The sequence below is a fragment of the Camarhynchus parvulus genome, chromosome 1 (assembly GCF_901933205.1).
Source record: "Camarhynchus parvulus chromosome 1, STF_HiC, whole genome shotgun sequence".
In the NCBI taxonomy this organism is placed as follows: domain Eukaryota; kingdom Metazoa; phylum Chordata; class Aves; order Passeriformes; family Thraupidae; genus Camarhynchus; species Camarhynchus parvulus.
Genome location: NC_044571.1, coordinates 66210361 through 66235830, shown reverse-complemented (window position 1 = coordinate 66235830; position 25470 = coordinate 66210361). Strand labels below are relative to the sequence as shown.

The window sequence follows — 25470 nt, the reverse complement described above, 5'->3', positions numbered from 1 at the left end:
TGTACTGTCTCTGAGCAGCACAAATTGCATTTTTAGCTGAATGAGTTTATTAAAACCACAACTTCTCATTATTTTACCTTCTAATCTGCTTTTCCTAGGCACTATTCACTTTACCTTAAGCTGCCTTTTTCTCTTTTCTTAGAAAGAGAGTTTGGGTGAAGATGGGTGTTTTCACCCATTTCTTTCACTAGTCATGTCCCTCCATAGGGTATTTCAGTGCTTCCCTTCTTTCATACTGTTTTGCTTTGCTTCCTTTAGGTTTCCATACAGCTCAGACCCTGAGGTTTGATCTGAACAGCTACTGCCCTCTGGATGACCAGTTCCACCAAGAACTCACTCTGGCAGAACACTAAAGGCCTCACCAGAACTTTGGCCAAGTCCCACAAGCATACTGTCAGCTGATAAAAAATCTACTCTCACCCTTTTCCCCAACAGCTGTCTTCATGATCTCCAAGTTGCACTTTTGGATGCAGAGGTGGACCTGTATTTTTCCAAGGGGACGAGTTTAAAACCAGTCAAGCTAATTTATCATTGTCTGTCAGGAGATTTAATCTCACTCTCCAGGGTTTATATCATATTCTTACAGGATAAAGACCAGTTTTTTCTTTGAGCCCAAAGGTGAAGTTATATTCCTCTGTAAAAGTCTCCTCTCCAGGATATGGTAATAGGGGATAGAAAACTTAACTGATAAAATTTCATTCTCAAACACTGACATCTCTATTGTTCTCTCTTTTGGACACCTCCAGCTCTGGCAGTTTTTTGTTTGTCTGCACTGCTACTAACATGAGCAATCCTACAGTTGTTTCACATATAGGTGAAATACCTTCTGTCTTTTATATCCCACAGTCTCCTATTTTTAACAATACCACTAAAACGTAACCACAGTTCTGCTTAGAGCATTCCTGCGGTTCCATATTTTTTACACTCTTAAAGTTGGGTAGAGCAGGTTCAAGCCTGAACAGATTTAGAAACAGACACATGAACATGTCAACCTGGACACTTTCAGCAACACTGACAACTGAGGTGACTTGTGACTTCTCTTATCTGGAGCAGACGTCTAAAATCAAAGACTGTTTTCACCTCTTTACAGTAAAGGTCACTGAAGAAGTTAGATTTTGGTGTCTGCAGTGAGGCCCATAAAGTTGGAAAGAGCAAATATAGTGGCACAAAGCAGGCAAGCAGGAGTTAAACGTCCATAAAATTAAAAATAAATATGGAAGAGACTACACCTCAGTGTCAGATGGCAGAATAGATTGATCCAAAATTACCTCTTTGTGCTGACCATTGGCACTACACCCCAAACAGAGAACTTCCTGACATCTTTACAGAGTGCTGCTGTATGTGAAATGTTCCACTAGTCTAATGTAAAAGGAGCATTGCAAAAGGAACATACTGCAAGAAAAGATGTTATTTCATTGCAACAAGAGAGATTTAACACAAGGAACTGGTAACATCATGTGGAGTGTAGCAGAAAAAACCCATATAAACCCCACAAAGAATAAAATTCATAGATTGCCCCTTGAACTCACTCATTTTTTAATTTGAGAGGACTTTAGTTTTTCCATCTGGCATTGAGACATTACCTTATTACATTTCTGTATTCTACAAATAAAGATACGATCAGGAAAGCCATAACATTAATAATTATTTTTTACAGCAATAAGTGTATTATCCTCCTCACCTTTCTATACACTCCTTCACAATAGCAAAATTTCCGTCTCCTATAGTCCTTCCAACTTTATATCGCTCTGCTATCGACGCTGGAACCTGGAAACCTTCCTCCAACACTTCTGAAAGAATCATTAGTACATTTTTATTGTTAGTGAAGGAAACACAGATGTTGCACATAACATGCATTTTAAGTCCATGGTTTAGGAGCCTGGAAACCATTCAGTCAGTATCTCACTTACTGTACAGTGAAACCATGCTGCTGACATTGTATATACTCAACAGGTTTCATGCAGATACAATAATGAAAAATAAGACTTCTGGGGGCTCAAACATACCACCATTTGAGTGTTATATAGTTCCATTGCAATATGCCCCCAAGACAAAACCAAAATTGTATTTTTTTAATTACGAAAAGGCCTCAGTGATCTGCACAAGCGCAGACCAGCCTCTGAAAAGGGCTGGAACTCCTTGATACAGCATGATTAAATATATGTACCAAAGAAGTCCAACACTCAAGCACTTATTTTATTACATCCTGTAAACTGAGACATCCATAAAACTCCTCATGTGCTAAGTGCTAGTTCTCCCCATCCCCCAATATCAAATATTTAGTTTTTAAACAAATGTTCTCAATAATACTACCTCGCATGCAACCTGGGTACCAGATGTTTAGGTAAAATTGCATTATACAGTGTCTAAGCATACGAGAAGCTTGTAGTTTAATGTGTTTTAGTGCTCATTCCTGTACTATTATTTTTAAATGTATTTGAAATAGTGTTACAAATAACTAACATGCCTCTAAAAGCTGACTGTAAACTGCAGCTGATAGAAACTACTATATAAATATTGTAATGTAAAAAAAATAGCCTTTCAGAAATGTGATTTATGTTTACACTCTTTAAGACAGTGCATTTAACTGTGTATTACTCTGTCCTTTGTTCCAGTTGAGTACTAAAAGTGAATGCTAGGAATGCTAGGACACAAGGAGGCTGGGGTTTGTCTGAATTCACAGACAGCATGAAGAGTTATTCTCCAACAGGAGCACAGATACACACACATGTACACAGACGTGTATGTGAGCCGGCAGTGCTTGAGCAGACCTTGCCCCTTAGCCAACTTGCTCAAAGCCTTAGCAGGGAATAGGACTATCCATTTCTGAGTAAAGACCCAGGCCTGCAATGTGTTCTTTAGTACCGTGGCAGATGAGATAAAAATACTGAAACAAGCCAGTCAGCACTCTGTGTTGCTTGCAGAAATAAAAGTTCAAGTATTCCGCAAGAAAAATATCTCTGAAGAGTGATGTCCAGATCAACTCTGATCCAGAGTGAACCTAACTGGTTTGCTAAGGCTGAGGAGCTTCCTCACAGAAAATCATCCAGCCTGCAATGCTCCCACCTTCTCTGGCAGGAAGAATGACTCACTTCCTACACAGCTGCTGTTATCACTACACTGGCTGCTTTGAAATGTCAGCTCCAAATGTTACCTTCTGCAGGGCCATCATTTTCATCCATAGAGCTGCAAACTTTGGTGGATGCTAATGAGGTAGAGGAGCCACTGTGTTGGGAGCTCTGGAAATGGAGACACAAATGAAAACAGATGATTTTCAAGAAGCACGAGTACCCACAGCACGTTCCTGCTGGACACATGTCCTGGAGAGGCTTCAGTGTTCCCTATGTAAAGCATCTATTTACTTTGCTGGATGGATATGTGGATGCTTGGGAAGAGTCCAATTTCTTCCACTGAAATTACACTTTTGGTAACCTCACATTACTGGAGAGATCCTTGATCCACCAAGTGAAGCAATGTGCCTGTAAGAATACTTTGATGTATGCTCCAACAGCTTCTCCCTATTCCACACACATTTTGGCAGGGAAAACTGAGGAGCTGTATGCCCTCTGCAGGCTGGAGACCGTGTTCTTAGAGACCCTATTAGCAGGCACTACAGGAACCTAAGTCTTTAGCTGGCTGTGTTATGGGCAGAATTCCTCTGTTTTACAAACCTCCCTCTGCTGAAATCTTCCCCAGTTTTGTTCTAAAAGGAAGAAATCATTATGGCAGTGTATGGACAAAATAAAATGTCAGGGTGAATAATGGTTGCTGCTTCATAGGAGCATTTGACTGGGGGTGGCTCACTTGAGGCAGTGACTCTGTTCTTGTGCTCCATTTCAAGCACTTGTCCTATCTGTACAGCTAATGGGGGAGGGTGATGTCTCTGTGGCCCCTCAAAGGAAACTTGTAGGCACCCACTCTGGATGCCAGAAGTGTAGGAGGCAGGATCTCATCAGGGAAGCCTTACAAAGCACCTATCAACATCTATCAGACTTTAGGAAACCTGCTTCATCCTTCAACATACAGACTTTAGGAAAACTGCTTCATCATGCATCTAGATGGATGAAGCTACACAGACATTTGAGATGAAGTGGATTTCACCCAAAACTTTTATCTTGTGGTGCAAAACCATTATACCTCATCTTCAGGATTTCCTATCTTCAGAGGAAGCCAGAAGAAGCTACAAATATAATGTGGCCCTTCAAACTTAAAGCCAAACTCAGCATTTCCTCCGGTCCTCCTATTACAACTTAAGCGAAAAATATTCAGTGGATTTGCAAAACTAAAACTTTCTTGGGTTCACATCATTCACATGCTGAAAGTGCTGCGGTATTTCATTATCTTTTTCAGTCTATATAATACATAGATCGCAGGCTGTACTTCATGCAACTAACACTATCACTTCCTTATCAGTGTCTACAAGGTATTTAGATGCCCACAATCATGGTGCCAATCCACTTTACAAATGAAATACAACTATTTTGGAATTATTTCTTTTGTCTGACACTGCAGAACACAGTTCATGACTGGAACAAGAGTAACCGAAGTTCCAGCAGTTTGGATATTTGCTGAGTACCAAGCCAGGGAAAACGCAGTCAGCAGACTTAAAATCTGGCCAGTATGCTGAGTTCATTTGAACAGAATAACTTTTAATTTCTCCCACAACAAAGGTCAGATGACTTAGACAAAGTCTGAACTTGGCCTATTTTTCACTAAATAATCCTGAGAGCTTGCACATCCCATCTACCATGAGATTCTTTGCCCTTGTTTCCTTTAATCAACCCCAGCTCCCTCTTTTCATCCAGGCAAGTATTTCTTCTGAGCTTTGACCAGAATTGAAGAATGCATTAATCAGTTTTTGGACTGTTTTTGTTGTCTCTTGACAACAGAAGTCAGCACTGAGTGATTTTATGCAGTTTGCTAAGATACTGCTGCTCTTGCTTCATGGTCAGGATGTGTTTATATATGTTCCATTCCTGTACTAAACTCTGTGTGACATCCCAATAAAAACTTACCTCTGGTTCATTTTTGAACAAATGAGCAGATGTGGATGAAGGTAACGGGGAAATGCTAGGAGTTCTCATGCCTGGAGAAGTCAGTCTCAAAGCCTATTTTTATACACATGTAATGAGAGAATCATTTCCTTTACAATCCTGCTTGTAAAATAAGCAGAAAAACATGTTCTCTCTACTCATTCTGCTGTGTTTGTTGGTTTTCCTAGAACAGACATCCAATTTCATACTAATTTTCCCTCTCACAGTATTTTCTGTAAGGAATTACAATTTAAACATGTTTGATATTTATTACTTCTATGATCAGGAATGAATCATTACAACATTTAAGGAGTACAATCACAAGAAAGTTAGTGCTAGATTTTCAACAGATTATTTAACAGCTACTTTTTTTTCATTTTTTACACTTTAAACAGTGAGATTACACTTTTAAGTAGATGTCAGGTCAAGGCTGCTGACTGCATAGCACTGCAGCTTCCTTTAGCATCCTGATGGCTTCTTTACAGTCTTGCAGTCATGGCTCTCATCTGTGAAGATGGCAGATGTGAAAATCAAGACCTAACTCAGTGGCCACATCTTCTCAGAATGGGTGCCTGGAGATATTCAAATTTTTATTTGAGGACTGAATTTTTCAAGGACTTTAAACCAAGGCTTAGCTGAGAAATACAATTGCTCAGTCCTTCCAAAACTAGATATCTTCAAAGGCTCATTTAAACAAAGCATTTTAGCAAGTGCTTCAATTTAAATACAAATAATTTTAATGGTCTACACATGAGTGAAATTAAATTTCCTAAATTTGTCTTGGGTAAACTCCTTAAATAGGTATTTAACCTAGGTTTAGTGTAATAGACTGAAAAAAAAGTGGCCCACAGAAATTTTAAAATTTTAAAGGAAAAAATTTACTTCATACTGATGTTTTAAGTGGCTCTACTTCTTATTGGCACTGTTAAAGATGGGAAGGTTAAAATGTTATTTGTTAACAGAAGAACTGAAATAATGCATTAGTAGCATATAACATACCACGAGTCTGCAAACAAAGCATACAGTCCCTTTGGTGACATCAGCCTCCGAAGCACTGGCACGGAGGCAGAGGCAGAACTTGCCAGTGACAAAGAAGCAGTAGCTAGGAAGATGTGCTAAAAATACACACTGAGACTTTTAAAACTTTAAATAATTATTGAAAAATATATCAAAACATACTCTTCATTACCTTTGCTGAACCCCTCCTATTAAAAGAAGGGATTGAAAATAAATCAGGAGCTGGACATTTGCACATATTCACCAAGTCTGCTGGCAGCACCCCTTTCACAACTAAAGAGATGTTACTGGATAAACATGACACAAATATTTTCATCTTTATTCAGTCCTCTCCAACAACACGCAGGCATTTATTTATTTATCTTTACTTTGGCTAGAAAGAGATTTCATTTATTTAGACTTTAATTAGCTCCCTGTTCTCACAAGCTGAGAGCCCTGCGGGTCCAGCAATCCTTGTGGGTCTCAGCGCTCCTTCCAGTTGGCTTCCCAATTGTGAGGCAGTCTGTCGTGCGCGTTGTTGCTCTCACAGATGTGGACCCCATCAGGGATCTTGCAGATGGGGAGGGGGGAAAACAAACCCTAAGCAAGAGTATAATCTCTTTAACACACAGACTTTAATGTAATTAGCTGGTTTAATTTTAAGAGATTCTGAGGTGCTTGGAATGTCATCGCTTTCACACAGATTTAAAGGGGTCCAGTTGCACAGGTTGCCAGCACATGGCCAGTTTTATGGCACACCTTCATAAAAGCAACAGCATAAAAAAATCAGGTCTTTGGTGTAAGGATTTCAGATCCTATTCAGGTTTATATAACAGATGGCCAGCACACCACACACCTCATTGATGTGAATGGAAACATTAGCACTATGGAGTTTCAGCCATGTCTCACCTGGAGATTTATTTTGCCACTGTTTGGTAAATAGATTTATCTCAGTGGAAACTGTGCTAAATTCATGAAAAAAAAACCAGCAAAATAAAAATTACTGTAATGTCTCCTCTCTCCTGATACTCACCTTTGTCCTAAATTAATCTTAAAATCCTGTTCCAACTAAACAGCAGGAATTATTCTTGTGGACTACTAGTGTCAGCAGTTATGAAAAGAGACTTAAACAAGTATGACTAAAAGGTTTGTTAGTGCAATTCAGATTCCTGAATCTCAAACCCCAAACACTGCATTCTATTTTCTAAATCTCTCAAAACCTTTCTTAGGACATGTGGAGTGTACAATGTCTCTCAACAATAGATTCCTTTGTATTTTTCCAGTACGAAGGAAGCATCTGGATGAAATATGAGTAACAGAAAAGCACACAGGTGTAATGCTAAGTTTGGATCCCATGAAGAGCTCTACTCTTTTAGAAACTGTCTTAATGAAGTGAGAATTAAAATTAGTAAACAAAGTGTAAATTCAGGAAGGAGGCTCTGGAGAAGGGAATTATTAATGTCTTTAAATTATGCCTCCTAAGATGTCCCCATTTCAAAGAACTCTACAGAATCTTAAAAAAAAAAAAAAAGATAAGCATGTCAGTAATATGTGTAAGGTGAAGTTCAACTCAGTAAGGAAAAAATAGCTTTAAAACCAAAACTAAGTATTTAGCCCCCAGGGTCACCTCTTTTGGAGCCCATACTAGTGTTCAGTCTGGTTATAAAACAACCTTTGCAAGATGGCTGTCATGGCTTCCTGACAGGCTCAGCTCCTTCGCATAAAGTGATCATGAATAGGGGTAAAATAAAGACAACCATCCAGCACAGGTATTAGCTTTTAAAGACTTTGAAGGAGACCAGAAAATTCCCATAATACTTAATAGTGTTAAGCAAGAAATAAGTGAGTCAATGAACAGCAAAATGGTACATTACCAGAGAACAAAAGCAGAGGACAGCTGATTTAAAACAATAAAGTAATACATTTTGATGTAACTTTGAAGAAGATAAACTGATTTTTTATTATTCAACTTAGAGAGAAGTAAAGGGTTACACTGAAGTCCCCTCTCCCAACTATATCCAGTGAAAAATGTTTTTGATTTGCTTTTGTTTAACCTTACATTTTTATGCCCAGTCAGCTGAGACAGGGAAAAAAAGCTTTAATGTAAACAGTACAGACTTGGCAAAAAATTACTTCATGAAGAAACATGAAATCCACAATCTTCATGCTGAAAGAATGGAAACTAATGGAGTTCAATTATCGAAAGAGAAATTATGCAATTGTTTTCTTTTCCAGTTTGGACACTGCACTAAACCGGCACATCAGATTCAAATTTATTTATAAACTGTTTCATCTGGAAAGGAACAGTAAAAAATGTATGCAAACCTGCTTACAAACTTTTTCACAATTCTACATCCTGCCCTGTTTTGTTAGACACTTGACTTGAGAGAGGCCCTACACAGGGAAGTGATTTTTTTTGCTGCTGTTCATTTATGCAATTCAGGATTTACACAGCTTGGAGAAGAGAGAAGTTCAAATGACACAAGCAATTATCTGGTGTATTATCAGGGTCTTGTGTTGGTTTTCTTCTTTGAGGGATAGAGGGACAAATGGGACAGTTTGCAACGAAATGGAGCTGACAGACTGAAGTTAAATTTGCAAGCTTGAAGCACTTTGTTTTATTAAGATCCCCTAACTAAGCTGCAGCATTGGATGCTTATACACTCATTTGATTTGTGTAACAAGACAATTCAGAAAGACAAATATAGTTTCCTACATGGTATTTAATAATAAATTTATATCTAACCTCAACTAGTTCCTAACAGCTGCTTCCAAATTTGAGCTATAATTCACTCTAGGCTCACTCACTCTTTGACATCATTCAGAAAAGACTGATGATATAAAAAGTGAAATATCAGATTTGTGGTATCGGAAGTTATTACTGTCATTTCTGTATCCTTACTGAGGTTAACATAAAAAGTTACATATACAGTGATGCAATGTGAAGGTTTCCTTTTACCTCTTCTAAAGTTATACACAGGTAAAATTTTCTACCCAACTACAGAATAAAAACTGAAAAGCTACGAACCTAAAAGGAGGTTCTTATTTCTTTCACCTAATTAAGGGCACAGAAAAATACCACTTCACTTTAAATTATTTAGTTGTATTTTAAAAGCTCTCCTGGTATTTTTAACTGTTTCTTGGTAGAGACAGAAACCTCAGTTATTTTGTTTCTATTCTTCCCCATTTCACTCACATTGTTTTCATTTCCATGTGCGTACACCTTTTTTAGGCAGAACTATTTACCAGCAACCAAGGGCATTTCAAAACTAGAACTTTTATCAAGCCCACAGTTTCCTCCAGGAACATCAGCTGAAGCATCAGGCTGGCAGATGACATGTCAGAATTTGTAACATCTCTCTTCCCCCATCCCTGCCAAACAAGAAATAAAACTAGGCTATGGATATGTGGATATGCACTTTTAAAGAGTGGAAAAATGTATCACAAAATTAGGTACTTATTTTAAAACACACCAGGTATGTTTCAGTACTATTAGCTTTTCACAAGCATATTTTCCTAATACTTGTCTTAGGGAAAGTGCTGCTGGGGCTCAGGCTGTTGGTAGGGAGCTGGTATCTTGCTTTTGATATTCTACTAATTCCCCACTTCAGGCTTCAAATCTAGCCCATCATGTGCACACAAATTTACCCATAAGCAATCCAGGCAGTTATATTTACTGTCTTCACAACACCCACTACAAATCAAATTCCTCCTTGAAGCGTTTTTTCTATCTACACACTAAAGCCCTGAGTTTATTACTAACGAAAAGACACTGAATGCATCTACTGTTTAAAGTAACCCATTAGGATGCATGAATCCCATATGCTTACACTAAGGTTAGATGGACAATGTTGATCCAAAATGAGCAAGCAACACCAACTGCAAGAATTAAAGCCTGTTAATCATGTTTCCAAAATAAATTCTCTGAACAGTATGTATTTTTAATATATATTTATTACATCACTTACAAGAATCTACATTAATGTTAAATCTAGCAAAATAACAAATTGCAACCAGGATGACATGGTCAAATATGAAACACAAGTACAATACAGTATGATGAAACAATGGCACAAAAATGAAGGTGATTTTCATCAGCTGATTATAAGAAATAAAACATTCATCGGTATTTATTTTGCAAGTTTTACATGTTTGGTTGATAAATCAACAGCTTTCTTTTTGGTTTCCTGCATCACATGAATACAAAAATGGTATATTTTTAAAAGCAAATATCCAAGCACTTTTCATTAAAAAAAATAATTGTATGCATAACTTTGTAAAATCTTAAACTTATGTTGTAAATGTGCCAATATTTACAATATCATAGTGCAACTAAGAAAACGAAGAGGCCTTAACACAAACATTGTTAGCTCCTCTTTCACTAGAGCCCAAATTCCAAAACACTGTATTGCAGGGCACACCACAACCTAATTACCCATATAACACCAGACAACAAGGACACGCTGAATATAGTACAGCTTTCTTCACACTTCACTGCTGAGGGTTAATTGGAGTGAACGGGAGGATAAGAGGATAACCACCATGCGTGATCAGGGACACAGAACCGCGCAGGAGCAGAAGTGTGCGGCATGTGCGCGCTCAGCCCTGCGCAGACACAGCTCAGGTGTCACCTACAGACCCACTGCCTGCCTGGGGGCAGCTGCCAGCTGGAGACAGGCCAGCTGAGCTGGCCAAAATTGTCACGGCAGCAAGCACAGCTCAGAGCAGCCCCAGCTCTGCTCAGCAGACCCTGGTTTCTGAGTGGAAGGGCTTTCCTGGGGGAAGCACACTCATTTCCTAAGAGAGGGACGACCACTTGCTTGCTTTGCTCTGCACGTAAAGGTATTGCTGTCTGTGCTTTGTAAAGTTACTTTTCATCACTCATAGTTACAAGCTCTTGTCACTAACAGATAGAGCTGAAAGTGAAGATTAAATAAAAACCGATCTTGGATTTGGTTGCACACCATTAACTGGATATAAAAAAAGCACAGACAACATTAATCTATGCATTCATCAAGTGATGAGGTAATTTAGCACCATAAAGATTTTCTGTCTGTTAATTTCTCTACATTTTTGACAGAAACAGTAAACTTGGATTGATCAGAGGTTCTTTATATTATTGTTAATTCATTTTACATTCAGAGTGCAGTTTTTGTAATGTATGCACTATATAAAGTTCACACAGCTGTGTGAATTATGAAGCTGCAGAAGAAAACACAATTATTTATCTCAATTTTTATTCCACACAATCTCAATCCAGCTTTTCTTCTAGGGTGCTTTGTAGGAACTTTATATATCCTTTCTTGTAATATACATTTATAGTCACAATATTAATACCACAGAATTTTTATCTTTCAGCCAAATATGCCCTGTGAAAATGAACTGAAGAGAAAATTATATTACTACATATAATGTGCTGTCTCTGAATTATTTTACAAATTGGGAAGCAATTTTCACATTGCTTAATGAATGCTAAAGATTTTATGATTTCAACAAAAGAACTTCTAATTTTGCATGACTCTATGTACTTCAGAACAGCACCATTGAAGAGGAGGCATAAGACTGAACATGTCAAAAGAATACCATTTCCAATATTCAAATTTCAAATTTCAGATTAGGATTAAGGTTTTGTCTGTGTGTATGTATTTGTGCGTAAGGTTCTATCCTTCCTACCTTGGAGTTAATGGTGGGCTTGCCACTAACTTCTGGTTTTCGGTTTGAAATTAGCCCTTGTCCATAGATGTGATGTCTTAAAACTATACAGAATTCCTTGGGGTAGCTGCTCAGCAAGTAATGGTTGGTGCAGCTCCACCAACTTTAACAGAGCTGTAGTGAATCCCACCAGACGAGCATCCTCCTGTTAAAACATTTTCCCCATTTATTTGTTTAAAGTCACAAATGTGACATAACAGCGCATGGGTTCCAAAGCCATTAATCTATGTACGTGTGCATGTGCGTGTAAATATAAACATACGCATTCTGTGCTTCACATGTGAACTGCTTGTTGCACAAAAGAAGAAAAGAGATTTAAAAAATAAAACGAAACAAAGTTGCAGAAAGCATTAGAGAAATAATCACAAGTATTCATAAAGCTCAAAGGGAAGCAAAGCTATCACAATCTATACAAGACTCTTTAGCTACATCATAATCACCTTGGAGTAGGCACAAATAATGCAGCATACAGAGAACTTTCAAAAGTTCAAACACTATAAAGTTGCTTAAGCTATTCTATTATTTAATGCAGTTGATGAAATCTAGGAACAAACTAAAACCTGTGCTGTTGCAAGCAGAATTACAGCATCAAGGAACACAATTTCAGTTCCACCCATAAACTGAAACCTTCTGGTCTTGCTCAAAAGAAACATTTTATTTCTGCTCATGTATAATGGGAATTACATTCCACACAAAAAAGGATCTCAAAGTCTATAAACAGTGTACCTTTTCAATCTCTAAGGGACTTTCATTCCTAAAATGAAATATTAGTGATACATCTTGCCCCTGAATAGCCCCTTAATACAAGTCATATGTTGAAATGATTAAATGGTATGGACTAGCATAATCTTTTTTAAAACAGTCTTGATGGAGAACTCACTATGATAACAATTACTGATATAAGGTCCATTTTTCTTTTCCACAGCTAAGCAAAGCTGTGGGATTCAGGTTTGCTGGCAATCTGTACTCCCTGTGCACAACAGTCTTAATAAACTGCCTAAAGCAGCAGTAGCCTATATGGGAGAAGGGAGGGAAAATAAAATTCCTGTAATTTATTTTCTTTAGAGGAAAAAACAATTTTTAAAATGTCAGTAAGTATTTTGCTCAATCTGGTCTAGTTGCCTGAATTTTTGGAAATTGATTCCAATGCACCTTTATATAATATGCATTTCTCAGGATCAAGTAATACATTTTGCAAAGACATTTCCTCATAACAACCGAAAATGCAAGTAACTTCACAGCTGTGAACTTTTTCAGTAGAACAGGGCAGCCTATGCATTATGGTATGGGGTGAGAGATGGACTGTTCTTATGGCTGGGAACTGTTTTAGATTGAAGTCTGAGGCAGGAATGGCAAAACATGTATTTCAAAAGGGAATGACCTGACTGCTTCAGCAAACCTGCCAGACCAATGACTTTCCCTCCAGGTGATACTGGAACCACATATTGGAAACAGAGAAGGTAAGTTTTGTATTCTGCTGCCCTTTTATTTCTTTTTGCAAATATCTTCTGTAAAGAAAATTATGTTGATACAGTAAAGCCATAACATCACATGCCAACAATTTCCATTTGCTGAGTTTTATATGGACAGATCAGTATAAAGGAATTATTTCACTACATTTAGAAGTTGGCATGTGGCAGCTAAACCTTTTCTTCAATTAAGTAAATTTTCCTGATTTCAAAATATATTAAATCATCACTAAATAGCTCAAAAATATAACCTCTATAGATTTTTGCTGAGAATCAGAAACACACTGATTTCTAATTCTTAAATTATTAGTATTTGAGAAAATTAAAGGAAAGGTGTAAGTCTGCAAAAGTGTGTGATCACTACACTATGGTCTTTAATACAACGTACAATGGGAAATATTGCTATTATGTAAATTAAATAGACTAAGATTCTCACAATAAAGCAGCACAAAACAAACGAAAATTAGTAGATATTTGTTAAGCAACTGGTTCTAATGCATGACCTACTTTAACACTAAAGGAGTTTTGCATATTCATGCTGTATAAAAAGAGCACCTCTAGATACTGCAAAACCAGAAAAATTAGGTCAATAGGAGGATGATTTACAGTATCACCATTTCTGTTGGCCTTCTTTTTAAAATGCACAAAATGTCTTATAGGGAATAGAAAATGATGCTCCCATTTTAACATGAGTGAATATAATCAACTACTTTCTCAGGTAAAATGTATTTTTCCAAAAGATGTCATCAAATGTATGTCAGATGACGCTGCTAGACAGCAAGCCCTCGTATTTGCTTGGTCAGAAACCTGTCCCCATTTGCTTGCAACACATGGATGATCAGCATTAACAGCTCTCGCCAGGTAAAACATTCATAATGCCTGTGAGCACCCTTCTGTTTACAGTCATCAGATGGCAATGCAGTGAAGAGAATTTGAACACTGCTTTGAAAGAATTACTTTTGTCCTGTGACCACACAGGATTTCTTCACTTTCCTTCCATTTAGATGAAAATATTAAAATTAGGGTGTTTCAAATGTGCGTGTTGGAATCAGACAGCGTGGTGCAAGCAGTTTAATATGGCAGGTTTTTTCTTCTCTGCATTTTACCTATTCGTTGGTAGAAGCAAAGTACCCATTAACTGTTCATATCAAAATGAATAAAGATAGATATGGTAAAAACAGAACATATAATCAGTACCTTCGATGATAAAAATAGTGCTATTCATAAATGTGCCCACTATGGGTTTGTGTGTTATATTCACCTTATCCAATCTTTGTGCCTTTAAGAATGCACAATGCTGTTCTGGATTTGATGGACATATTCAATGGCTCATTCATTACAAATTCTTGCATTAAAATGCAGTAATAAAGCCAAAAAATACCCCCACACACATGAATTAATTTGGCCCCATGTTGTTAATATTAAATATGCAAAACTCTTTTGTGCGATTCACTATTACTGTAAATTAGCAGCTATTTTCTTTAAAAATGTTAAACCTTCATCAAATCACAAACCATAAACATTGTTCCATTTTCTCTTTTACACTGAGTCTCCTACTGAATCCATATCATCCGAAGAGAGTGGGCGGTACAGGTCCTGTAAGATGAAGTGCAGTATAGATTTGTTTATTCTGTTTGATTTGTTGCACTGCAACTGTCTTATATTCTTTTTGTTACTGTGGACCAGAAGACATTGTTTAACACAAAATACACATGTTCTATATGCTCATATTGTTGTCTTAATGTCATATTATTATTTTTTTAATCAAAAAGATAGATGGTTAGTAAATAAAGCTGAAGTTTCAACGTACAACATATTCTCAGAGGCAATTATTTTTTTCTTTGAGTATTTCCTATTAAACACTATTCAAACAGTATTTGTCTGTTCTGGAGAGTCTCTTAATGGTTCGGAAACATTAATTTATTCTCAAAGGGAATTTATTTCCATTTTGCCCATTTTGCAGGGGCAGAATAAGTGCTTACCTTACATAAGGTAATAAAAACTTGCCACCCACAGGTGATACAGCATGGATCCAGCAACATTTGACCCCTGGGCTGCTGACAGTGAATACTGCTGTTACCTATGTCGTACTGACAATGGTGTTCCTTTCCCACAGCTCCTCTGTGCCCATGTGTGTGTATAAAAAGACAGCATGTTTTACACTTTGTCCCTCCATCACTGTCTCTTTCTGTCGGTAGCCAAGCAACCAGCTCATGACAGCAGAGGGAGAGTCTGAGTGGATCTGTACACTTCATTCTTTCAACACTCTGATCCTCTGACAATCCTCAAGTGCCAGAGGTGCTATGGGATGATACATGGCCCTCTCCCACCTACACAGCACAACAGCCCTCGTAGAGACACACAATTGCACGGAATGAAAGCTCAAAAAAGAGAAGTGGTAGAGGACAGGGCACTGTCTTTTTAAGGTGATTTAAGCATAACTGATGGTTCGGAGGGGGTTCTGATTGGGCAGGTGCCCAGCACATCTCATAGCCATTCTCTGATATCTTTAAGGTGTTTTGGGGGATTTTTTCATATAGAACATATGAACAGATTGCAACAAAAAATCCCAGTAAGACAAAGTACAAGAAAAACATGAGAATGGGAAAGCTGATGGAGCCAGCTTTTGGGTTGACCTTGAATGGATTAGTTTCAGCTTTTTTTTAATTACAGTAAGATAACCCAGCCAAGAAATGAACAAATCTGAAAGCTATACTACAAAAAAGGACCAGCTAAAATGAATGCTTCACAAATTTCAAACCGTGTTCTCAATAAAAAATACAAATTCATATTTTACTTGTAGGCATGATACAAAATGGATTTAAGTACCTTAAAGGGGGGTCGCTTCCCTAGAATGCTTATTCTGTATGCATTCTGCCAATGGGCATGTATACACACAGTAGAAGACATTAGACTGGCAGAGTGAAAAAATATCTTAGATAAATTTCTATTATGTTGCAAACAATCTAGACAAGAGAACAATTTTAAACAGACATCTTATTCTGAATACTAACTAGTTAGTTAATTATTAAAATTTCTTTTGAGAATATACAGTTTGGGAATTTCTAATACATACTACAGGAAAAAAGAATAATTTGATTTGCTAGAGAGGGTAACACCCCAAAATTTTGAATAGTATCTCCCAGGTGACTGCTCTTACTTCTGAATTTAAAAAAAAAATAAAATTATGCATTTGGAACTAACAAATAAGGTATTTCTGAATTTTAATACTTAGAGAATATTTTTGCATTTCTTTTCATAACTCTATGATTTCTTTAAAGTAAAATAATTCATCATATTTCAGTGTCATTTTCTCTGCTATTTTACCTGCTTTTAAGTACTTGAAAGTCTTAAAAAGTTTTCCGTTCTGAAAGAATTTTTCTCACCCATAATTAGCCAGAGAGCTGTGTGTCTTGAAATTATGAGGAGAATCTATTTATTATTTTGCATAGATTTATAAGAAGACAAAAATTGCTGAATGAATCAGACTTCTTGGCTACATACAACTCAAAAAATCCTTATATAGATAGAATTCAGCCTGTCTAATCAGTCAAGAGGTACCTTAGAACTAACTATTTTATTCTGTAGGTTGCAACTCTAAGAACACAGAAAAAATACTTAAGTATTTTTCTAAATGCCATGTCACGTTTTCTGAGTCTGCATAGTTAACTGCACTCTGTTGAAGCAGTAACTATATTTGTGGATAACACAGTAACTCTACTTCAATCTGCTATTTCAAACCTGAATTTCAAACCTGTATTAATCCTCTGGGAAACAACTCCAAAACTTAATTACGTTCATAGCAATGTAAAAACTAGAACCTTAATTTCCTATTTAAGAATAAAGAAATAATTAAACTGCACGAAAGAGTAACTATAGCGCACAGCCTGCTAGTTAAAATATTCAGAAGCTGAAAATTGGTTGACAGTTATCTAAGATAGCTGATAAATTGTTCCTAGCTCACTTTCAACTTCGTGAGTTACACCCATGAAATTAATCTTTCAAATCTTACTTTCTTCAAATATAGACTGAGTTTCGCAGAAGATTATAAAAATATAGCTTTCACTGACTTCTGAATTTCTGGAAACAACTCAGCCAACATACATATGCAAATGAGAAAGGATACATTTTATCTTTTTTGTATTCTGGCTTTTGAGGGTACGAAATTTTACCTATAGGGTTACAACAGTACTGTTTTCCTGAGTATGCACCACAAGACAGTATGCTTGTAACAGTATGTAAGGCCACATTTTTGGCCTTATTCACATCAATCAAAAGCCTTCCTTCAAAGGCCAGAATTCATTTTTTAAAAACACGAGTGATGAAATGTCAGTAAGTAAAATTATTAATTCCTATATTAAGCTGCCTAATGCACTCCACAGGTCTTTACTATTCCCAGGAAGAAATCCCTGCCTTTTGTGGAAGTACCTTGCTTTGGTGCCTCTGGATTCAAAAGCCTGACCTCCTCTCAGCTGTACTTCCAGGAAAAACACTGGCAGCCTGCCTAGAACCCCTGGGCATTGTGATGTCCCAAGCCTACAATTCCCTCACAGCCCTGGATGGGGATGCTGAAGAGCTGATTGATTAGCTAAGGCAAGGCAAACCAGGCTAGGCTAGAGGAGATGTTCCTATCACCTTCCAGACCCAGTACCCACCACTGGCACCCCATGTACCTGATGGCATGAGAGCACAGGAACTCCTGTAACTCTAACTGCACAGGGAGAGGCACAAAACACCACAAATAACAGAGCTGAGCTGGTGTCCCCAGGACCCAGCATCTTATTTCAGTTCTAAAGCAGTAGCTCCCTCAAACTGCAGGTAAAGAAAGACAGAGCAGTCAGAAAACCAGCCACCACCTTCAACTCCAGACCACAGCTACAGCAGCCAACATTCTTCCTTCAGGGCAGGAAGACCTCACCTCTCAATACAGGGGACAAGATGGGAATTTAAATCCATCTCTTCTCCCTTGTATGTCTATCACAAGATACCAGCACGTCAGCAACCTCCTAGGGAATAAACCTCACCCTGAAACTGGTTTGTCAGCACTGTAGCTGAAGCCACTGAAGACAAAACAAAATGCTTTGGGTTTAAATTTGGTTCATGACAATATGGTACACAAAATAACCTCTCTAAGTGAAATTTAAATAAAAAGACACAAAAATCTGTACTAAAACTAAACAGAACACCATTTATATTGCTAACAAGGAAATTATGATTTTCAAGCACTGCTTAATGCCTTATTTACTCATTGGAATGCACATTATAACCTTTAATGACACAATCATATGTTTTTACACTGAACTTCTAACTCATTCAGTTCACAAGCTAAACATGAAAGCAGATGAAATAAATCCTCAGACTGAGTGTTAAGTTTCCATCCCTGAACTTCTGAGTTGATTTTGTAATCTAAATAATGTTATTGCAATGCATTTTACATGATTGCAATCTATCTTTACATGAATATATTCCATGTTTCATCAGGTAAAAAAAATAAATCTGTCTAAAATAAAACCAGACAAGCATGAAAGGTCCCCTACCGAGGTCACAAGGACTGAATACGAATATTGGAGAAGAGAATTCAACTCCCTAACAATCTTAGTCTTATCTCTCCTGTAGTACACTTCAATATTTATTTTCTCTACAGTTAGCAGTCTGATTTTGTTACTGCTACATAGTACTTTGCATCCATAATACTGCCACTCGGTGATCCTATTACACTTACACATAAAAAGAAGCCCATCTGCTCTCCTCTTCACATTTGAAAGTCAGAAATCTTGTGCCTAGAAACCTCTTGTGTCTAATGGTGCTGATCACATGGATCCCACTCACCCATCCACAAACGTTAGCAGAAAAACATTTCTTCACTGTGGAGAGCAAAGCTTCAGTGGTGAGAAGAAAGTTTAGGAAAGTTACCAATGAAAAGAGACAGCCTTAAAGCAAATGCAAATCCAATGTAAACTGGTATCATCCATCTAAACAGACGCCCTCACATCACCAATGTATAATTCATTTGGAAGACTCTTTGTTCCCTCTCCAGTGACTTATTAATGATTCATTAATAAGCCTTGAGAGCAAGAACAAACAGGTGGGGAAGACACTGCATTCAAGAAGATTTTAGCACCAGCTTACCCACTGGAAGTTACATCTTTCCTCCCTGTGTACCGGATGATAAAAACCATGACACTACCCTGAGGCTCCGAGCTGCTGCTCACTGGCTGTCCCTACACTGCAAGATCACAGTCAGTCCCTGTGTCTGTAAACAAGTCATGGCAGAAACCCATAGCTGTATCCCAGATGGAGGGAAGACTTGGACATACACCATTCCTCAGCTCCCTGGCATACATCAGACATGCAGAAGGGTCTGCAGGGCTAGAAGGGAGTTGTGTCACGCTACAGCTATTCCTGGTCTGGGTATCCGGGGAATCAGGTCCGCACCAGCTCCTAAAGTCAAGCACTGCCAGTTTTGTACATAATCCCCTTATTTTGAGAGACATAAATTGTATCTTTGTTTAAAAACTGAAAAGGCAGAAAAAGCATGTGTTCAAACTCTGTTTATAAACAAGTCTGAGATACAGATTACTGCCTCAGGGATGCTTTCATTGAGAACTGACCACAGTTTAGAAAATAGTAGAAAATACATAGACATCCATCTTATTTCTTTTAAACAGATAAAATTAATTCCATCAGCATGTGGAGCTATTGGGTTGAATGAGTAATATTTTATCAGAGGGTTACAGCAGTAACATGGTCATTAGCTTAGTTCTGGATGCTTAGGAATATTGTAGATTCCTCCATACAGGATAACTAGGGGGAACCTACAGCTACTATCAACTCTCGTCCAGGAAAGTGATGGACACGTGCCTTGGTGCTGATAGTATCTTCGCTGCACAAGGCTGTGATATCACAGCTAAATTCCACAGTGCATTCTTTCACCTTGCTTCAAAATCAAAGCAGTCTGTAGGTTGTGCAAGTGACAATGCCCACAGCAAGTTAGGAACAAAAGAGATTTCTTTAACATTTTCTTTCAGTTGTGAAATATTTAGAAAAAGAAAGTAAAACAAACAAACAAAAAGTTTTGTGAAAAAGGAGAAAAAAAACCCAAGGATGTTTTTTTCCCCCAAGAATAAACCAGTTCTCAGTATACTTAGCATTTTGACAGACACAGAAGAGTTGTATTCCACTTCAGGGTGTTTTACAAACACAAGGATTGTAGCCAGGCTCCTCCACCCTATAGCTCTACATGTACACAAGGGATCAGAGGGAGAAGGCTATTGGATAATGGCTATGCTGGATTCTCCCCAGCCATGCTCAGAAATCAGTTTCCTTATTTCCTTACCCTCTGTTTCCGTAGGCTTCCTGGGCTGGTGGGAGATGGGCTTGGAGACTTCCCAGAGCGGGGAGTAGAAAGTTGGCTACCAGGGGTTCCATTCACTAAAAGGACAAGAAATTGAAATAAATGAATACAAGGCATTATTAAAGGAAAAAATATATAAATCAACATTTTTCTTCAGTCTTTGTTAAACAGATTAATTTGCTTTTGCTTAATGTTTGAAGCATTAAATAAGGTAATTCACAAAATAATTATTTCCTTAGATTTTTGGTTCATGAAAGAATTTTTTTATACAGGCTGAAAACAAATAATGAAAAAACCTGAAAAGACTTTAGTCAATGGCAGAGAACAGGATCATGTTTTCTTAAACTGTATTGCTCCTGTACTTTACTGAAAGTAAAATACTTCCATTACTGAAAGTAAGGGGAACAAGGTGCTTTTTTAACCTTAAAAGACAAAATATATAAACCTTTTCATTCCATTTAACTATGGCTTGAAGTGTTGCCCACTAAAAATAAAACACAGTATTGTTTGCAATAACAAATCAGCTGCCTGCTTTTCACTTTGTGAGTGAGGACTCAACCATTTGAAGAGATTTTTGCAATACTATCTGACCCAAACACCACCTCAGACTTAACTCAGAAGGGCTTTCTGGAGGCAAATGAATCGGATGTAACTCCTGACTTAGAGGAAAGCATCACTCTCTCAAATAAGCAAGTTTCTTCACATATGTCAGTGCCTATCTTTATAGAAGCATCTTCACATGCACATGACATTATCCAATAAATTAACAAAACAATGCCAGCAGAGGACAGAATTCTACTACAAAGTAATCACATGAGAGGCTATCAATAATATTCACACTGAAGCACTGACAGAAACACTACGAAGCATGTATCACATATACATGTAAATACTCTTAAATAAGAAATTGTTCTATCAGAGTCTACGTTTGTAAGTGCTAGGATAAAAAGAACAATCAGATTCCTATATTCTGAATCTTAGGAGAATATCTACATACTAAGGATATCAACAAGGTATTTGACTTACCTTCTATGAGTTCTAACATGGACAAAATCTGACTGTTTAACCTGGTAAGAGCAAGCAGCAAAATTCCTGCTCTGTACTAAGGCAAGCTGTAGCCAAACTGAGAAGCAATGGGATTAGTTAAGGATAGCTGGGGCTGCTCACAGAGTGAGCTGAATGCGATGCAGGATTCATAAGCAGAAGCCTTTTCTGCGTAAGGCTGACGTCTTCAGAGCAGCAGTGGGAGGTGCAGGTGCTGTCTTAGGGCTACATCAAAGGTGTCAATTAAGCATAATGCTGCTGCTTCACAACGCTGCTGAGCCACCGCAACCCCCACTCGCTTTCCATGGAGCCCCGAAAGCCTGAGCAATTTTATATGCTGTGCACTGAATCATAACGAGGTGCCTTTGGGGGCAATGTAGCAAGTGACTCATCCGAAAATCAAAATGACAATAACTCTTGTAAAACCTTGGCTGACTGGCAATCTAGCAAATGCTAATTCCTTTGGATAATACAGTAGGCATTTTTAAAAGGTTCTTCTTACTTTTTGCATAATGCATTATTCTTACTGGCTAATACTGGGCCCACACATTACAATGAAGAAATATGTATACCTAGCACACCACACACATCAATAAAACACATTATACTGCATGATAAAGGACCATCACTTAATAGTGCTTGGGTGCTATAAGTGATCCAATCTCAACATCACTTTGTGCAAGGCACTGTTTAGAGTAAAGGTGCAATATATTTGCATAACTATAGAAACAACAAGATGCTCTAATTGGATTTAAATAGGCTGGTTTCATAGAAAAACATTCCACTAATCCAGGCTTCCAAATATCTTTATACAGAGGACAATGATTTGCACATATCAGCACCCATTCAAATATGGTAGTAAGTGTAGGGGAACACACGTGTATGATCATGCACTATCCAGCAAAATAGCCACAGATCTGTCCAATGGTGACTAAAATCAAATTTTATTACCGCTATCACTGAAATAATTTAGGAAAAAGAGCAAGATGAGGACATTAAAAATTAATTAAAATTGGAATCTTAAACTTGTAAAGTTGTAAAATGTATCTTCTAAACACCTATTGCATAACTTAGAAACCAACATTAAACTGCTACTATTCACACAGAGCTAGTCCTCAAGACTGCTGAATAACACGCCTAGTGCTCTGTCTTCTCTTTAAACCAAGCAGATACTCTTAGGTCTTATTATCATAACCAAATTTAAGACAATAGATACATTTCAATACACCTTGTAGCACTAGGCACTGGTTCCTGTTCTTAATAGATCGACTCCTTCCCCATAACTTTCAACAATAGCTTTTCTAGAATTACTATAACAATCACTCTGTCCTAAAGACAAAAACTTGAAGCTACCAAATGGAACCAGACAAATAGTTGCAATAGTGTATTTAACTATTGGCGTATTTCTGTATTGATGTATGTTATGTTGATGACTATCTTATTTAGGATGAGAAAACAAAGTATTATCATAAATCCTAAAAATTTCTTACTTGTCGCTATCAGATATCCAGAGTATTTAAGCTAAGTTTGAATGCTCTCTTCAACTGTGCTTTTAAAAAGGAATATTATGATAATTGGGCTTATTTTGGCCACGTAACATGTGAAACCAAGAGCACAATTAATGAATTGAGGAACACTGAAGATTTAAGTGAAGTTTTCTCACCTCCTTACCCATATCCAAAACACAAAGGTGCCCGTACATAAAACATGTACCAGGATTTTTGAGAGCTCACAAGGACTCCCTATAGAGAGCTGATTAGGGAACTCCAGAGATGGCAATTAGCTCTGGAGATGAGATTCCTTTTACCAATCTTTACATCCCTGTTGTACTGGTTTCTACATCTGAAGTAGTTTTCTAGACCTTATTTTAACCAAGTTGCTGTCACAACACAAGTTGTATCATCCTGCAGCAACCATTTAAACCTGACCTGATGAACAATCTACTAGGAGCATCCATTGCAGTGTAAACTTCCAAAGCTACGCAAGATGAATCCTTCTGAATGCTCTCCATACCTGGAGATATATACTGCTACTAGTGTTATTACATTATTCTTAGTACTGATATTATTAATATAATCCTTAAGACAGACATTGCAACAGGACAGAAATGGTAATTTCTGATATTTTCCCAGTACATTCCAGGGGCCCTCCTTTTATACCTTTTTGTTTATGGCTTCCTGTGCTTATGAGTCATTAGACTGAATTTGCAAATAGAGGTGATATTAGGTGCTGTGTAGAAGGAAGAGACTGCAGTGATTCTGACCCCCTTCCTGAACTCCATTTACAATCATTACACCACTCTTACATAAGCTGCTCATTACCAGAAAACATGTCAACAAATATGTGAATAAAAGCTATAAGATTTAATAATAATACTGCATTCCTGATCACTAAATTGCCCTAAAATCCATTTCTAGGTGGAATGCATTTTTGTTGGAAACTGCATTTCTATCCAGTATCTGCTCTGCATTTCTCACTGACTGATACAGCACATGTTCCTAGAGGGAACCTTGATGTAGATAAAGACATACAAAATTGGTAAATCGCTGTTGTGATTGATCATTTTATTGAGTGAGGCAAGAGGCTTCTTGTCACTTTTATTCATAAAATGGCAAGGGTCACAGACTTCAGCTTAACACACAGCATCCTCCCATCACCTTAAGAAAAAGATTTATCGGTTCAAAATTTCACCAGTGAAATATGTATTAAAAAGCTGTAACAATACCAAAATTATTGTGGGTGCTCAGAGCAGATGTATGCAACTGCTTGGCTGTGAACTCCTTTCCTCACTGTCCTCTCTTGCAGAGGATGTGCAACAGAGCAAGGACCTGTCTTTGTACTTGCTTTTCCAGCACCTGGCACACACATGAGGATGGAAAAACCCATAAAATAGAACACTAAAGCTGGATACCAGCATCTACTGAGATAAAGGCAAAACAGATTTTCATATGATAATATAAATAATAAATATGATAATATTTATGAATAACACCATGATAATAAACTAATGAAAATGCTGCAAGTAAAAAGTATTTTGATGGCATTCCAAAAAAAAACTTTGATAGGGCATATTTTCATTAAGTAATAGAAACAAAAAGCAAGAAAAAATTAATTAAAGCATTGAGTGCCAGTCTGAGAAGCCACAAATACCACTGCAGTATACTAAAATCAGTGTCCTATAGAGTTGCCTGTGGATGCAAGTATATTGTACTTTATAAAATACATAGAGATAACTCAGTGTGTTTAAAAAAGGGGTCTGCCAAACACAGAAGTGTGTGTGAAGAAGAGGACACTAAGGGAAAAGAACAGTACAGGCTTTTTTTGCAGCCAAAACTTATGAATAGGAAAGTTTAGCTAAAATGATTTACACAAGTCACAACATGTGTAGGTCACATTCAGCAACTGTTAGGAGATAATGCAAGATTAGTATTTGACCTTGCTGCAATTACTTCTGTAGTTTTTCACTGTCCTTTCCAAAACAAAATTTTTGTCTCAGTAAGATTATGTAGTTAGGAAGATAGGAAATAAACCATATCTCGCCTTTTTGTTCATTCTGCTTTTGTATTTTACTTTTGTACATCTTATCATTTTTGTCTTAACAAAACAAAAGACAGAGTGTGCACAGAGCACCACATTAGGCAAGTGCCCTCAGTATGACTCCCCAGTGAAGACAAGGCTTTAGAGGTTCTACTTTAGCATGCAGCTGGTTGAGAAAAAAAGCCCAGATACCAATACTGCGTTCATTTCAACTGGTACTAAACTGTCCTTTTCATTTTCAATCTTTTGTAGAGTTTATGTCAAAAAGTTAAGCAGATAAAAGTAGAACATCCCTTTGCCACTGAAGATAAGGCCTGAAAGACCC

General features: G+C 37.4%; 1 protein-coding gene across 5 annotated transcripts in view; it reads right to left on the bottom strand.

The window, feature by feature from the left end:
* DCLK1 (doublecortin like kinase 1) overlaps positions 1 to 25470 on the bottom strand; it is a 230355-nt gene that overhangs the window by 43611 nt on the left and 161274 nt on the right. For 3 of the 5 annotated variants that reach the window (XM_030954699.1, XM_030954456.1, XM_030954375.1), the window contains exons 6-8: positions 20547 to 20641; positions 3155 to 3239; positions 1682 to 1790 (exon numbers count right to left, since the gene is read on the bottom strand). In XM_030954699.1, coding sequence (XP_030810559.1) covers positions 1682 to 1790; positions 3155 to 3239; positions 20547 to 20641 — 289 coding nt within the window. Of the gene's footprint in view, positions 1 to 1681; positions 1791 to 3154; positions 3240 to 9963; positions 14807 to 20546; positions 20642 to 21590; positions 23663 to 25470 lie in introns of those variants that run through there. The other 2 variants (XM_030954546.1, XM_030954624.1) reach the window with 2 other exon arrangements.